The sequence below is a fragment of the Heterostelium album genome (assembly GCF_000004825.1).
Source record: "Heterostelium album PN500 unplaced genomic scaffold PPL_scaffold1, whole genome shotgun sequence".
NCBI classification, from domain to species: Eukaryota; Evosea; class Eumycetozoa; order Acytosteliales; family Acytosteliaceae; genus Heterostelium; species Heterostelium album.
Window position 1 is genome coordinate 1,758,806 of NW_008805063.1, and position 16,823 is coordinate 1,775,628.

At 32.7% G+C, this 16,823-nt stretch overlaps 5 protein-coding genes across 5 annotated transcripts; all 5 read left to right on the forward strand.

Moving 5' to 3' along the window:
- Nucleotides 1–116: 116 nt before the first annotated feature.
- PPL_00742 (uncharacterized protein) lies at nucleotides 117–1,093 on the forward strand (the record flags this gene model as incomplete). The annotated part of the gene is made up of 4 exons (XM_020571762.1): nucleotides 117–136; nucleotides 654–738; nucleotides 840–891; nucleotides 1,026–1,093. The coding sequence occupies 4 exons, from the start codon at nucleotides 117–119 to the stop codon at nucleotides 1,091–1,093; spliced, it is 225 nt and encodes a 74-aa protein (XP_020438285.1).
- A 1,541-nt stretch (nucleotides 1,094–2,634) lies between these two features.
- Nucleotides 2,635–4,443, forward strand: PPL_00743 (uncharacterized protein; the record flags this gene model as incomplete). The annotated part of the gene is made up of 1 exon (XM_020571763.1): nucleotides 2,635–4,443. One exon carries the CDS (start codon nucleotides 2,635–2,637, stop codon nucleotides 4,441–4,443), a length of 1,809 nt encoding a protein of 602 aa, XP_020438286.1.
- A 2,109-nt stretch (nucleotides 4,444–6,552) lies between these two features.
- On the forward strand, nucleotides 6,553–8,958 carry PPL_00744 (phosphatidylinositol 4-kinase; the record flags this gene model as incomplete). Its single annotated transcript, XM_020571764.1, has 5 exons — nucleotides 6,553–7,430; nucleotides 7,526–7,686; nucleotides 7,785–8,272; nucleotides 8,351–8,404; nucleotides 8,671–8,958. 5 exons carry the CDS (start codon nucleotides 6,553–6,555, stop codon nucleotides 8,956–8,958), a joined length of 1,869 nt encoding a protein of 622 aa, XP_020438287.1.
- Nucleotides 8,959–9,144: 186 nt separating this feature from the next.
- On the forward strand, nucleotides 9,145–10,855 carry PPL_00745 (phosphatidylinositol 4-kinase; the record flags this gene model as incomplete). The annotated part of the gene is made up of 4 exons (XM_020571765.1): nucleotides 9,145–9,264; nucleotides 9,302–9,812; nucleotides 9,905–10,086; nucleotides 10,850–10,855. 4 exons carry the CDS (start codon nucleotides 9,145–9,147, stop codon nucleotides 10,853–10,855), a joined length of 819 nt encoding a protein of 272 aa, XP_020438288.1.
- A 928-nt stretch (nucleotides 10,856–11,783) lies between these two features.
- PPL_00746 (uncharacterized protein) lies at nucleotides 11,784–16,694 on the forward strand (the record flags this gene model as incomplete). The annotated part of the gene is made up of 4 exons (XM_020571766.1): nucleotides 11,784–11,844; nucleotides 11,909–11,976; nucleotides 12,054–12,179; nucleotides 12,267–16,694. 4 exons carry the CDS (start codon nucleotides 11,784–11,786, stop codon nucleotides 16,692–16,694), a joined length of 4,683 nt encoding a protein of 1,560 aa, XP_020438289.1.
- Between the last annotated feature and the right edge of the window lie 129 nt (nucleotides 16,695–16,823).

Consider the following 16,823-nt stretch of genomic DNA (forward strand, 5'->3'; position numbering starts at 1 on the left):
AATTTACACTACTATTCAATAGTGGCAGTGGTAGTGGTTTATTTAGTGTGTGAAGCAAAGTCAGTGTAGGATATTAATTTGTTTTGTTTTTTTTTTAAATTTTCAAAATTTATAAAATGAATGAAAAGATAAGAGAGTGAGAAACAAACAAAACAAACACATACACAAAAACAATTAATTAAATATAATATTACTGTTTTTTTGTTTTTTTTTTAATATTTATTTAATAATTATTTTGTTTTTAAAAGTAAAGTAATTGAGGTAAAGAAGATTAAAAAAAAACAATTAAAAAATAATAATTAGATTGTGTGTTGTTGTGTTGTGTTGTTGTTTTGTTTTGTTTTGTTTGTGTGTTAGTGGTTACTACCATTTATCAATAAAATATTTAAAAGTATTAAAATAGAAAGATAGATATAATAATATATCTGTTATTATTTTAATTTGTAATATGTTTGTAATATGTTAATCAATTTGAATATATATATTTGAATTTATAAAAATACAAAAATAGATAAATAAATAATTATGTTTGTAAATATTGAACATTACAAATGTAATTTGTATTTGTTTCAACTTTGCTTTTTTTGTAATTATAATATAAATATCTATCTAAGATCTATCTATCTTATCTTATATCTATTTATCTTCTTTAGATCTTATCTACTATCACATCATCATAAAAATTATCATCATATGCCGATTGATCGATTATTTATCGGTATTGACAACCGAATCCTAGTAAAAGACCTGCATATGATAAATGATGACTTTTTTTATTGCTTCTGATTCGATAATAATGTACATACTATAAGAGCTGAGATGATTCATAAGATCAATAGCAAACAGTTAAAGTTTTGGTATTAAGTGTTGGTGATGTTGGTGATGATGATGGTGATTGATTTAAGAACTGTAATAACTTTTACAATGCATGCAATAGTATTTAAAAATAGATTTGTTTTAATTTTTCTGACTTACAGGTTTTGGGATTTTTGATCAAAAAATTTAAAATTTTTTTTTTTTTTTAGATTTAAAGTCAGTAATTGTGACGGTTGGCTTTGAGAATGTGTGGAGTGATTTTGTTATGAATGAATAAATAAATAATTATGTATGTTGAGTGTTGATTTGATATTATTAATAAGAAAGTAGATATTAATACTAATTATTAAATAATAACACTTTTGTCTTAAAGTTTTGGAATATGAAAAAAAAAAAAAAAAACTTCTAAATAAGTTTGTTGTTATTACAAATTAATTTGTGCAAATTCTAGTGACTATGAAGAAGAATATATATTGATTGATCTTGTTGTTTTTATTATTATATATCTAAAAATAAATACTACATTTAAATTGATTATTTAATAATCTTATCATCTAATATGAAAAATTAAAGAAGGAAGCCCGATCCACACTTTAATTTTTGCAGCAAAAGAAAATAAAAAAATTTTAAATTAAAAAAAAACTTTAAAAAATAAAAAATTAATTTAAATAAAATCCAGTTAGGAATTTTCATAGGATCAAAAAAAAAAGTTAACTACTCATATTCGTTATAACTTTCTATTGGTTAGATCTTATCATATCTTATCATATCTTGTAATTGATTTTAAAGAAAATTTACATTTAAATACTATTTTCAAAAAAGATAAAGAAATAAAATTAAAGTGTAGGAAAAAAAAAAAAACTAACAATTTATTCATTCCCTAAAATCAAAGTAAAAAAGTATATGCTAGTAATTTGATATCATTTCAAATATCTAAAGTTATTAAGATTTTAACCTTTACATTATATTACTTTGAAATTAATTTTATATGACAGCTAACTTGGAGAAAAAAAAAAAAAAAAATCAATATTAATTTATATATTTATTTTTTATGTGGGACTTGACACAATAAAATCATGTAGTAACCCAAAGGTTTGAAAGAACTAAATTTTATTTATTTTTATTAACTGATAACATAAACAAAATAATCAATTATTTTATATAACTTATAAATGATTTATTCTCTTGAAAAACATATTTGACTCAAAAAAATTTAACAAATTATATTAATTTTAAAAAATTTCATTTATCTTTCGTTTCGTTTTTCTTTTAAAATTTTTTTTATTTTATGTTAAAAAAACACAAAGAAAAAAAATAAAATAAAATAGAAAAAAAGAAAGTTTTGTTTTATGTTGAATCAAACGCGTTCCCCCCAAATTCTTCAAATATCTTTATTTTTGTGTGACATCAACCAATCAATAAGTTTAGTGTTACTATAACAGTATTATTTAATTTAATTTTAAACATTTAAATTGCTTTAATTTATAATAGATTAAATAATTAATATATAATATATATTTATATATATATCTATAGAAATTTTTATTTATATATATACTTACTTTGTTAGAATATCAATAAGCAACTAGTTAGTTAATTTGTTTGTTTGTTGATATTTTATATTTCTATTTATTTATTTATTTATTTATAAAGTCTACAAACACAGAGAAGAGAGGAGAAGAAAGACAAACAGTTGTTGTTGTTGTTGGAAACCACATTGGAAAAATTTTAGAATAAGAAAAGAAAAGAAAAACGTTGAAGTGAAGTGAAGATAGTAGATATATACAAGTATATCATTGTTGTTCAAAGTTTAATAATATGAGTGGTACAGATGAAGATAAATTCTACAATGAGAGTGACAATAAACACAGAGTGAAAGACTACGAGGAAGACGAACACTCAGAGGACAACGAAGTTGATTTTAGCAATGAAGACGAAGTAGAACACTCTGAAGAAAAAGAAGAAGAAGAAGAAGAAGACAACAATAATAGTAATAATCAGCTGGAAATTGCCGGAAATGAAAATATAGATCAAATTAGTAGTGATCAAATTAGCAATAACAACAATCCGAACCAAATAATAAATCCGGATATTTTGCAAACCAGCAGTGGTTGTGTTGGTGGTGAAAATCAATCATCAACACCAACACAAATTCAATCAAACAACAACAACAACAACAACAACCAAAATAATAATAATGATAACAGTAGCAACAGCAGTAGCAGCAGCAATAACAATGATAACAATGGTGAGGATCCAGATTTGGATGCTCTCACCAATTTAATTATAAACAACATACCGAAACATTTCTCATCTGAAGATCTACGTGATATGTTTGCAAACTTTGGAGAGATCGTCTCTTACAAGGTGGTAACGAAGCGTGGTAACTCCAAGAATATGGGATACGGTTTTGTCAAGTATGCCACTCCCGAGGGTGCAACGGCTGCAATCGAGCAGATGAACGGTCACTCTATCGATCTCAAGTTCCTCAAGGTGAGCTACGCAACGGCTACATCGTCGCAGTCGACACATGCCAATCTCTACGTCAATCGACTGGAGCCACAAGTGACAAAAGAGGATTTGGCCGAGGCATTTTCAAAGTTTGGCGAGGTTGTCGAAACGAAAATTCTTGTCGATCCAAACACTGGATCCAGTCGATGTGTCGGTTTCGTTCATTTTTCAGCACGTCGCAATGCACTCACTGCATTGTCGGCTATGAACGGCGCCAACATACCTTGTCAAACCGGGCCAATATATGTGAAATTCGCAGATCAAAAAGATGAAAATAATAGTTTAAATAATAGTAGTAATAATATAAATAATAATAATAATAATAATAGTAGCAACAATAATAATGGTAATAATAATAATAGTATAAAGAATAAGTTTAATAAAAACAATAATAATAATAATAATAATAATAATAATCAAAATAATAGAAACTATAGAAATAATAATAATAATAATAATAATAGGAATAATAATAATAATCGAAATAATAATAATAATAATAATCAAAATAATTTTAATAATAATAATAATAATGAATTTAATGATAATATGAACAATGGATTCAATAATAATGGCAATGGAAATAATAGCTTCAATAATAATAATAATAATGGTTTCAACAATAATAATAGTGGCAATTTCAATAATCAAAATAACCACCACAATAGCAATTTTATGAACAATCAAAATATGAATAACTTTTCGAATAACAATAGCAATGCTTTTGGAATGTCCTATAATATGGGATACATGGGCAATGTCTATAGAAATACAGGAAATCAATCGAGATACGACCCGATCGGACGAAACTTTTCGTCGATGCAGCAACAAGCAGCAGCACAGCAACAAGCCGCAGCACAGCAATCACCTTATTTTTCATATTATACTCCTCAAATGGCTGCACTACAGTCACAAATGATGAACGGTATCTATCATTTACCTTCTTCTCACTCGATAATAACAACATCATCTTCACCTCATCTATCATCATCATCATCGACATCTACACCCTCATCATCTTCTTCATCATCATCCTATCAATCATCATCATCACCATCACCACAACAATATCACCACCAACTTTTACTCAACAATAATAATAATGGATGGATATAACTAACTCTTTATTATTTATTATTTATTATTATAAAAAAAAAAAACAAACAAACAAAACAATCTACTACTATAATTAATTGTTTATCCCCAAAATTTTTTATTTAATTATCCCTGTCGTCTGTTATGTCTTTTTGGTTGTCCTCACTGTCATATAAAATTGATGTTGATACTCTATTTGTTTTGTTGTGCGTGTGTGTTCGTAATGTTAATCAACAAACCACCCAATCAACAACAATCAAATAGCCTACAACCAATCTTATATTCAACCGAATTTTTCACTGCTGTTTACAGTTCACATTTCCAACTTGCCACTGAACTCGGACGAAGGCTTTCTCTACAAATTGTTTGGACCGTTTGGACCGATCTCCGGTGTCAAGATCATCGATAGTTACAACGCAATCGTCAACTACCTCAATTTCGACGCCGCTCACAATGCCATAGTGGCACTCAACGGAAAGATGTTCAGTGGAAAACAACTCAAGGTATATATAATTATTTCAAAACTTTATTTATTTTAGAATTGAATTTAACTTTAAAATTCATTTATTTATTTAAATTTTATAACTAAACAATATTTTTTCATTTTTCTATTTTTTTTTTCTTTATTTCTTATTTCTTTATTTCTCTTTCTTCATTTTTCCAACATGTATTTATTTATGTAAATAGGTTTACATGCAGAATTAACATACCTAGGCAGCAACTAATAATAATAAAACAAAACAAACAAAACATTATTTAATTAAAACAATAAAAAATCAAAACAAATAAACAACTAAAATAAAATAAAAATTATAAAACATCAATCAAACAACACTAACAATTCCAATCCTATAATTAAAAAAATATAAATCGACTTACTTTATGTTTGGTGTTACTTAAGTAATCATATATATCACATCTAGATGTTATAATTATCAATCTTTCTATTTTTAAAAGGTATGCTCAACACATTTGATAAAAATAATAAAAACCATCAGTATTTAAAAAGATAAATTTAAAACCCCTTAAAATTATTTCCATTGTGAGTGGATTAGTGCCAAAAAAAAAACAGTTAAATGTTTACCAGACTAAATTTAAGACGACACAACAATAAAAATGACCTGGTCGTTGAAGGAACATATCATTCCTTTTTATTTTTAAATTTTTATTTTGAGTTGTTTTGATGTTTTTTTTTTTTCATTTTTATTGTTTTTTTTTTTTTTTTTTTGGTTCCATCTTAATATTGTGTGTAACTAACTATCGATTAATTAATATCATTTTTATTTTTCGTCATCATACAAATTTCAATATATAATAAAATCAAACTTTTATTCTAAATACCAAATCAAATCAATATATGTTAAATAGAAACTAATAAATCAAAAAAAAACAGTAAGATCTTTATCTAAATAATCAATTCTTAAATCGAAATATCAATATTTATAAAGATCGGATACATTGCGAGAAAATTCAGTCACAACAAAAAAAAAAAAACAAAAAACAAAAAAACTCACCAAATTAATTTAGTTTTCCCTAATTTTTGGTGTAATTTTGTGTTTTTTTTTAATCATACATTTATAAACATTATTTTTTTCATACCATTACCAACAACATTTATACAATTTAAAATTATACACATATTTATATTATTTTGTACAATTGTGAAATATAGTCATATTTTAACATATAGTTTATAAAAACAAAAAAAACAAACAAAGACAAAAATCACATCACATGTTTGACTTTTAATTAATTATAATTCAATAACATTTAATTGCATTGTATTGTTTGTTGTTGTCGTTGTTTATTTTTTCTTAACAAACGACACAAACAAAACAAACAACAAACAACAAACACACACATTAGTTTGATGTAAACAAAATTAGAAATAATAGATTTTATTTAATTCTCTATATATCTATTTAAGTTAATTTATTTTTTATTATAATAATTATTATTATAATTCTAATTTATTTGTAATAGTTGTTGTTGTTAACTTTATTTAATAATTAAAAAATAATAATACTTTATTTTAAATATAGATTACACAAGTGTTGTTTGATATCATTATTAAAAAAATAGTTTAATAATAATAATAATATTATTATTATTAATAATAATTATATAAAAATGGAGATATTTGACCATTCACATCAAGTAAAGACATCACCTACATCGACATCATTCTCTGGCGCTCTCATTGTAGGAGGTGGTAATGGTGGCAGTGGAAATGGAAACAACAGCAATGGTGGTACTATCAATAGCAATAATAATAATAGTAAATATAAAAAAGATTCATTGTCATCACAGAGTTTGAATGTGGCACAACCAGAGGAACAGAAACAATTTATATCGACCATCAACAAAATTATCGAGACTGACAAGATCAATAATAACACACCTGCAGACGACGATGTAATCATCGACAAGAAACAACTACAGAAACAACAGAAACAACAACTAAAAGAACAACGTGAACGTGAAAAAGAATTACAAAGAGAAAGAGAAAGAGAAAAAGATAAAGATAATAATATAAATACATTAGATGATAACAACAATAATAATAATAATAATAGTTATAATAAATCAATAGATAATAATAACAATAATAATAATACAAGTAATTTAGAATCAAATAATGAATCAAGTTCAACAACAACTACAACATCGTCATCATCATCATCTTCTTCTCATACACATCCACATTTACATCAATTCAATGAAAGTATCAATCATTTGGTAGATACTATTCATGATAAGGGTGATATGGTTGTGAGTGAACTGAAGAAAAAGATTAGAAAGCAAATGTCGTTGGCAAGAGGCAGAAGGAAACGTAAGAATAAAGAACCGGCAGAACAACAGGATCCTCTGAAAGAGTCATTCTCTATCGATATCGGTATGATGTGGCTACTTCAATCGATTAAACGTCCTGCCATTCAAGAGCATGTCTGTGAGCGAATCACAAAACTACCTCATACCGATTTTCAATTGTTTTTACCTCAAATTGTGTATGTAACAAAACAAAATACAACAGGTATACGATATTTATTCATTCATCATTAACTAACTAATGAATATTATAATATTAATCATCTAATGTTAGTCATGTATGTGTTGAGCACAAACAAGAACCAATCATTGTAATGTTACTTGAAAAATGTAAATCATCTTTGGTCATTGCCGTTCAAACCTTTTTCCTCTTAAACTCTTTTGCTAGCGACCAACATCCAGAAACAATCGATAGTGCTAAATTACTTTGGAAGAGTATGTTGTTTACAATTTGTTTGTTCTTCTTTGTTTTATATATGTTTATATATGTTTTACTAAACTAATCGATTGATTATTGTTATGCTATTGTTTAGGATGTGAATTGGCATCTATAGGTATGATTGATGCCGCTTTGAAGTTATCACCAAAGTATAAACAACCGTTGTTGGAAGAGAGTCTATCTGATAAGACAGTGTTGATTATCGACGAAGGATACTTTGAATCGAATTCGGTGGAAGCAGCCAACGGACAGGATAAACATGTTGTCAATAACTTTGGTAGTCTATCTAGTTCGATGGCCGACCAGATTAAGAATATGGAAGAAGCAGAAGCAGCGCGTAACAACTTGAAACAAAGTAGTGGTAGTGGTATTAGTAGTAGTGGTAGTCACAGTAGTAGTAGTAATCGAGGAAGTAAAGTAGTTTCAGAGGTAGATTGGATTGGCGATCACGATTCAGAGTCACCGATTGAGACTGACGGTGTATCGGAAGCAGACAATCACAGTAGTATCAACGAGGACAATTACAATTCGACCAGCAACAGCAATACATCACTTCAACATAGCCATCATCTAGGATCCGATGTAACAACCAACAATGAACAAGAGGATTATTCACAGCTGTCGAATGGTGATATTTTTATCAATACTAAAATACAACAGAACTATCAACAACAACAACAACAAGAATGTAAACAGACATTCTCAAAGATAAAAGTTAATAGTTTTGATATTGATGATATCAGTGTGGAGTCTATTCAACAGAATATGAGTAGATTCCAAGCTAGCAAGTTGATCAATAGCAATGGCAATAGTTTGAAACAAATCAAGATTCAACCATCGATTCAACAGCAGATTGTCAATAACAAGTTGCTGACGAATTCTTTTGGCAGTTCATTGGCCTCCACTGCTATGAGTCCGTATGCATTCTGTTTTGATTTGCTCGATATATCGTCGGCCAAACAAAAGATATTCAACTACAGTCCGTTCTACTCGGAGATTCACTTTATCAATATACTCTCAAAGATTGGCAACTTCCTGTTGACCATCCCGATGTTGAATGGCGATCGCGCCAAACAACGGGAACTACGCAATGCAACGCTGCGTGTCATTCTGAAGCAGTTGAACGACCAGGTATTCGAGCGATCCAGCATCATCCTCCCCGTGTACCCGACATTCCAAGTGATGGGAATCGTCCACGAGGAAGCGGTTTGTTTGAACTCCAGGGAGCGTGTTCCCTATATGCTCTACCTGGAGGTAAAGATGAATAGCGACACCTACTTCTACACTGACTCTACAGACTCTGGCAAACTTGTCGATATTCCCGACGACGAGCTAACCGACGACGATGCGGACGACCCACAGGCGTCAGAGACGGAATGCGAAGACGAAGACGACTCTACACGCGCGCAAAACGAAGCGAGAAACGCGATTCTCAACACAATCTACGGCGAACAATGGAAAGAGAAGGAAAAGAAGATATGGAAGATCTCACCGTATCGCAGCATCAACGGTTGGCGACTGATATCGTTCATCGTAAAGAGTGGCGACGATCTCCGCCAGGAGCAACTGGCGATGCAACTGATCACTCAATTCTTTAGAATCTTTAAAAAGACGAATCTTCCACTCTGGCTGCGTCCATACCTCGTGATTGCAACTGGCCAGGATTCCGGGCTGATCGAAACCATCCCCGACTCTACGTCACTCGACACACTCAAGAAGAAATGTCCAAAGTACAGCACACTCACCGATTACTTTGTGCGTGCATACGGTGATCAGAAAACCAAATCGTTCCAAGACGCCCAGACCAACTTTATAGAGTCGTTGGCCGGCTACTCGCTGGTGTGCTACTTCCTACAGATCAAGGATCGTCACAACGGTAACATACTAATCGATCGCAAAGGTCATCTCATTCACATCGACTATGGATTCCTGCTATCGACCAGTCCCGGTTCGATCAACTTTGAGAGCGCGCCATTCAAGCTGACCGACGAAATCCTCGAACTCATGGGTGGGCGCAGTTCCGACCGATTTGTATATTTCAAGACACTGATACTCTGTGGATTCCTTCAAGTTAGAAAACACTACCAAGAGTTCCTTATGATGATAGAACTAATGATTCCACGTAACTATCAAAAAAACAACCAATCTATCTTTCATTCAACTTGAAAACTAACTATTTAACAAACTTTTATCAATACACATATATATATATAGATACAACATTGAGATGTCTAACAAAAGAAGGTGTTGTAGATAACTTTAGAAACAGATTCCGTCTTGATTTAACTAGCGACGCTCAATGTGAAGAATTCGTAGACAAAATGATTTCCGATAGTATTGGAAATTGGACAACCAAATCTTACGATTCCTATCAATATTATACTAATAATATTACTGTATAATCCATATAACAACTTCATTCAATCATTCAACTCCCAACCATTCAATCTTTCTTTTCTTTCACTCTTCTTTTCTTTTTCCCTCTAACTTTCAATTGCGATTTTACATATATTTCCAACACTTAATCAAAAGTACGATAAAGTACCTTACTTTACCTTACTTTCACTTTCACTTTCACACGCCATAATTAATCACCAAATACCTCAAAATGTATTTGTAACAAACAAACAAACAAAAACCCGCTATTCAACTCAATTCAATAATTAGATCACTTGATTACTTAATTGTACAACATTTGTTCTTATTGCTTTGAAAATCAATTGTCAATGACATCAATAATCTTATAAATAAACTGTTTGACAACAACATTTACAACGTATAAAAATTGAAGTACGTAAAAATAAAAAATAAATTACTTTTTTTTTTTTCAAAAACTTTTTTTTTTTCTCCACAGACGAGCGAATAAAACGGATTCACTGTGGACTGTTTGAAGACATTCTCTTTTGGTCAATGTATGTATATTTAATTAAATAGTCTATCTTTCTATCTATTCTCTTTCTATAAAATAAGGTTATGATGATAACATTTGCTACTACTGGAATCAAATTGATGACTCTATTTAATCATCAAGATCTCTGATGTCTTATTTTATGAATATTATATATACTCTTTATATTATTATATTATTTTTTTTGTTAAAAATAATCAAATTTATAAGTTATAAAAGTTAATACTAATTTACTTTTTTATTTATAAAAGTTTTGAACATTTAGATAATTGATAAGTGGTCTTGTCTTTCCCTCCCTCCTTTTTTTGATCTGTTAAAAAAAGATGAACAAAACAAACAACAATAATAAAAAATTTATTTATTCGCTTAAAAAAAAAAACTAAAATAGTCTATTTTATATTTATTTTTATCTTTTATTTAGTAACAAAAAATATTCAAGTTTACATATTTAATTATTCTTTTTATTTTTTAATCATTCAGATGTAAATTACAGATTTCACCTGAAATTCTTGTTGTTTTTTAACGAACTATGATTATTGTTGTATTTTTATGTTTTTTTTTTTAAAAAACAGCAATGGTTTGATGAAAAAAAACATCGATTCAGTGTTGTTTCTGTGTAGGTTTTAAATTTTCTTTGATTTTGTGTCATGTAAAAATCAAAATTTCTCAACATCTTTTTTTTTTTTACATTCAGGCGATCTAATGATCACATCAACCACAGTTGCGAAAAGTTACAAACAGAAAAAATGATTGTCTATCTAGGGTGCCCAAAGACCATTGCGAGCTCTCGATTAACTTTGAAATTTTACACAACAACAAATCTTTATTGAGCTCCAATTTTTTTTTTTAAAGATCTTTTTATTATTTTTTTTAATATTTTATTAAATCATCAAATCCATCCCTAAATTTAACAACTACCAAAAACAAACCTTTAAAGTCGATTAACTTTTGTCCAATTACAGACAAATCAAAAACAGTTTCAAAAAATCCCAACAAATATTCAGTCAGTTAGTTAGTCAACTAGAGTTATATTATCTGTATTCATAATATATATATATATAATTATAATATAAGTTAATAAGTTGAAGTTACTCTCTTTCAATATTCATATATATTATCTTTGTATTTTTAATAAAAATCTAAATCAATCTACTTGTATAACAGTAATAACCAATAATAAAGGAAATGAGTCCAGGTTTACCAGTTCCAAATTTTCAAGATGAAGCTTTAAATAATACAAGAAATGGTATGAATCCTTAATCATGAACATTAAAATAGATTATTTATTAATAAAATTCAATATAATATAGAGATTCTTGATATTTTAGAAAAAAACAAGATTAAATATGATATACATATTGTTGGAGTCAATTCTAATGTAAGTAAACAAACAACTAACTAATCAACAACAAAAACACTAATTTTATTCAAATATTATATATTTAAACTTTTTAGGTACCAATATTTGTTGATTTTGGATCGATTTTGACTTATTCAAAGAATGATCAAGTCAATATAATGCGTGCCATTAAAGCAAATCTTCCAAGTATTTTGAAACAAATTGGTTCTTCTTTGGATAAGGTAAAAGAAAATTTGAAAAAACAAAAAAAAGAGTTGGAAAATTTAAAAATATATATTAATTGCTTATTTATAATTATATATTTATAGGTTGATAATATTCATAAGGCAAATGTACAAAACTATTTAACTAGAGTTGTTATTACCAATGTTCCAGGAAAATCATCTACCTCAAAGAAGGCAACCTATTATGTCGATGGTACTTTGGAAGTGGGTACTGTTTTCGAGGACAGTTTGAATTGCTCCTACTATTTGGAGAAGAAGATTCTCACTGCTTGCAATGAGTTCCGTCCAGTTCAAGGTGCTGTCGTTCCAGACAAGATGGCCGCTTTCGAGGCTGTGCCAGCTGCCGCCGCGCCAGCCACACCAGAGCCAGTCGCACCAGCAGCTGCACTCGTCGGAACATTGGATTTCTCCATTCCAAACTACCCAAATGCAGCACAAGAAACATTGAAACTCGAAATTCTTGCACTTCTCAAACCAATTGTTATCGACCAATCGGTTTTCGGTCGTCCAGCTTTCGAAATGCCAGTTTACGTCGACTGGAACAGTCTGGCACAGAGTCCAGATCAAACCGTTGTGTTGAGAGCGGTCAAGACAAACTATGCCAATATTATCAAGCAAGTCGTTCCAGCCATTACCAAGGTCGACGAAGTCAGAAAGCCAGCGGTTGCCGACTACATTATTTCCGTCGTTCTCCAGAACGTCCCTGGAAAGACTTCCACATTAAAGAAAGCTATTCTCTCACACGAGGGAATGTTGATTATCAACACCACCTTTGAGGATTCAATCAATTGCTCTTACTATTTGGAGAAGAAAATCACTGCCGGTTTGAATGACTTCATTCCACAGAGTGGATATCAACCCCAACTCAGAGAACCAGTTGCCGCGCCAGTTGTTGCCGCTGCACCACAGCCAGCTCAACCAGCTCAGCCAGCTCAACCATCCAGACCATCCTACAACATTCCAGATAAATACAGTCAACCATCTGCACCAGTCTATCAATCTCCAGTTCAGCCAGTCTATCAACAACCAGCCGCAGTTGTCCAACCAGTTTACCAACAGCCAGCACCAGTTGCTCAACCAAGTTATCCACCACCAGTTGTTAGACAACCAATTGCTCAACCAGCACCAGTAGCAGTTGCTCCTCCTCCAGCTCCAGTCGTCCAAGAACCAAAGGAAAAGGGCAGACCAGAAATGGAGTTCAAACCAAATTTCACAGATCCAGCACAGATTTTCCAAATCAGAGAAATCGATGCCATCATCGACAGTTTCAAGGTGTTGGACGATAAGGATAAACCAATCGGTGCACCAATCTATTTGGACTGGAAATCAATTATGGTTTACCCAGCAGCAGTGAAGCAGGGAACAGTCATTAGAAATGTCAATTTGGCATTGTACCGTTTGTTGCGTGAGACTTTGAATGCTTTGAAATTGGCTTGTTCCGACTTTGCCATTGGTGACAACATTCGTGCTTACCTCAGATCGTTCACCGTTCAAAATATCGCTGGTACTTCAACCGGTGCCAAAAAGGTAGTTTACGAAGACGGTCACCTCACAATTCAAACCATTTTCGAAGACTTTGGAAATTGTGCACTCTATTTCGATTCCAAGGTTGTCCAAGCATTCTCTGCACGTCCATCACTACCAGCACCAAAGAAACCAGAAATGGTAACTTTGATCAAAGAGGAACTTGCCATTCGTTTGAATGCTCACAAAGATTTGACTACCACCGAAGGACATCCAATGGCACCAACCTGTCCAATTGAAATGGACTGGTCGTTCCTCACCACCAAAGGTTACGAATCGATGGGAATTGAAAACAACTTGATCGGTGCGTCCAATCCAATTCTAACTGATCTATTTGCAGCACTCGCCACCTTCTCCAATGAGGAAATCGATATCTTGAAGAAAGAAGTCATCAAGATCAATTTCGTTCAGGGAGCAGTCGGAAAGACTATGTTTGACAAGCGTACTGTCATCATGACAGATCCAGGTGTTTTGAATGTAACATCGATTTTCGAAGATCGTACTGAAGGTTCGAAAGGATTCAAAGAGAGATTCATCAACTCGTTCAAAGCACGTCTTTACAAGGTGGAGTTGCGTGATGTTTTAATCCCAGGTATCGTCAAGACAATCGACGCCGCCGTTCGTGCCAAGGTAAAAGCCAACTACTTGGACAAGATTGTCGTGCCATCCGACGCCAACTACAGCTCAACTGTACTCTTCAACTGGTCGTTCATCGAGAAGGAGACACCAGAGAATCAAGTGAACACCTATCGTGCAGTATGCGCCAACTTCAAGGCTGGAGTGGGATTCATTGAGAATATGAGACGTGCCATCGTCGACATTTGCAGTTACGACGTTGGAAAGACCGCGTTCTTGAACACCAACAAATTCATCTTTATCAACGACATGCGTAAGAAGGAGGAGAACGTCAAATTCACCGGTAACAACACCTGGGAATTCACTGGAACTTTCCACGATCCAGCAACACTCACTCACTCTGAGAGAAAGATGAACATCTTCTTCAAGGAGCAACTCAAGGTTGCATATCCATGCGCCATTCAAGATACATTCCCAGAGATTGACGATATCGTTGAGGATTTGTCGAGCGCCACCGGAAAGAATGTTCCAATCGTTATGAACTACGATTCCTGGAGAAACTACTCGAGATTCGCATCGGACCAATTTGCATACAAGGCAATCAAAGGAATTGCTGTCAGCGTTCCAAACAGAGGTCTACAAGCTATTGCAACTCTCACTAAAGATGCTATTGTCAAGCGTGAATACACTGCCAAAGTCAACACCATCGAGATTGAGTATGACACCTCCGACAGCGTCAAGGCACAACGTTCAAAGGATCCACACTGTATCGCCACACTCCGCGATGGAAAGTTGCATTTCAAGTTGAATTTCTCAGATGGTCAACACGATGCTAAAATTGCATCATGGGACTACCAGCTGGAGTTGGTTTTAGGTACAAGACCAATGAAGATCAACCGTGCCATCGACAAGGCAAAGTCAGATTTAGCTGCCGTCTCACAGGAAATGACTGCTTTGATTGGCAAGCCAATCACCGTGCAAGTCGAATACACTGGTTTCATTGAACAACGTAATTTCCTCCATGAACTTGAGGAGCCTGTTTACACTAAAGTCATTGCATCGTTTGCCAATTGGTTGAGAGCATGTTGGTTGAAGCACGAGCCATCGGCATCGCTTGCAACCTACGCCACCGTAAAGCAATCTCTCCAAACTCAGCTATCAGTTATCAACTTCCAAATCAACTGCCAAAACAATCAACGTGATCTCTATGAGTTCCAGCTGAGCGGAACACAGTTGAATGTATCACTCAACTTGACAACAGCTATTGCTGGCACAACCACTCCATGGAGAATCGAGTTGGAGCGTGTCTTCAAGTTGCGTGACCTCAAGATCAACGAAGAGATTGCCAAGCGTATCGATCTCGTCAAGAACAAGGCTGCCATTTCCAAGGTCATTGGAAAGCAAATCGATCTTCAAATCGATTGGAATTCATTGAAATCCGAGGCGTCATTCGCCGCCAACATGGACGACTACATTATGTTTATGCACAAGTTTGCCGAGGATATTCCAGCTGAACTACCAAAGATCACAGGTTTCGGAGAGTTGGTTGAATTCTCAGAGGTTCAACAAACCGTTCAATCCAATTTGGACACCATTAAATTGATTGCCGACAAAGCTGGATTCTACGCCGAACTCAAAGGTAAAGTTTTGGAGATTCGTGTAGGAATCAGAAATATCGTTAAATTCCTCAGAGATTCCGATGGAGATTTCGAGTCGTACGGTCGTGAGATTGAGGCAGCTATGAATCTACGTATGCAAATCGTCCGTGGATTCATCAAGCGTAAGGAAGTCGCACCACTCCAAGAAACAATGCAACGTTTGGCCGGTGCAGTCGAGCAGCCAGCCAAAGTTGTCATCGATTGGGAAGGAATTATCGAGCACCCCAAATTCGACAATCACGTCGACTTCAAGCCAATTCTCTCGAATATCTTACAGTTGCCAGCACAGCTGCATCCAGTCATCCAGTTGTGTCGTGAAAATCTCAGTGCTAAACGTGCATTGAAGGAAGTACACACCTACACAATCAGAATCGATGGTACCAGCAAGGTCAACGAATCGGAATTCACAGAGAATAAATTCGGTGTCGATTGGGCACGTGCCAGCTTCATGGCACCACCATCCAAGGATCACATCTTGATCTTGGTCAATTTGGACAGAATGATTATCTCACCATCCGATTTGGAGCTTGAAGACAAGATCGAGTTCCTCGTCACACCAGACTTGGCCGAAGAACGTTACCAAAAGAAATTGGCTCGTCAAGACAGACAAGAGGATCTCGACTATCGTCGTCGTTGTGACGCCAGAGACGAACGTTGGCAATCCGAACAACGTAGAATGGACCAAAGAATGTTGGACGCTCAAAACGAAAACAACAGAGAACTCAGAAATCTCAATCGTAAACTCAGATGGTAAATTTAAACAATCAATATATTTAAATAAATTTCCAAATAATTTTTGTAATATAATTTTTAATGGGTCAATCAAATCGGGAACTAAAAAATTGAGAAGATATTTATTGGTGCAATGCAAAAAAATTGTAAA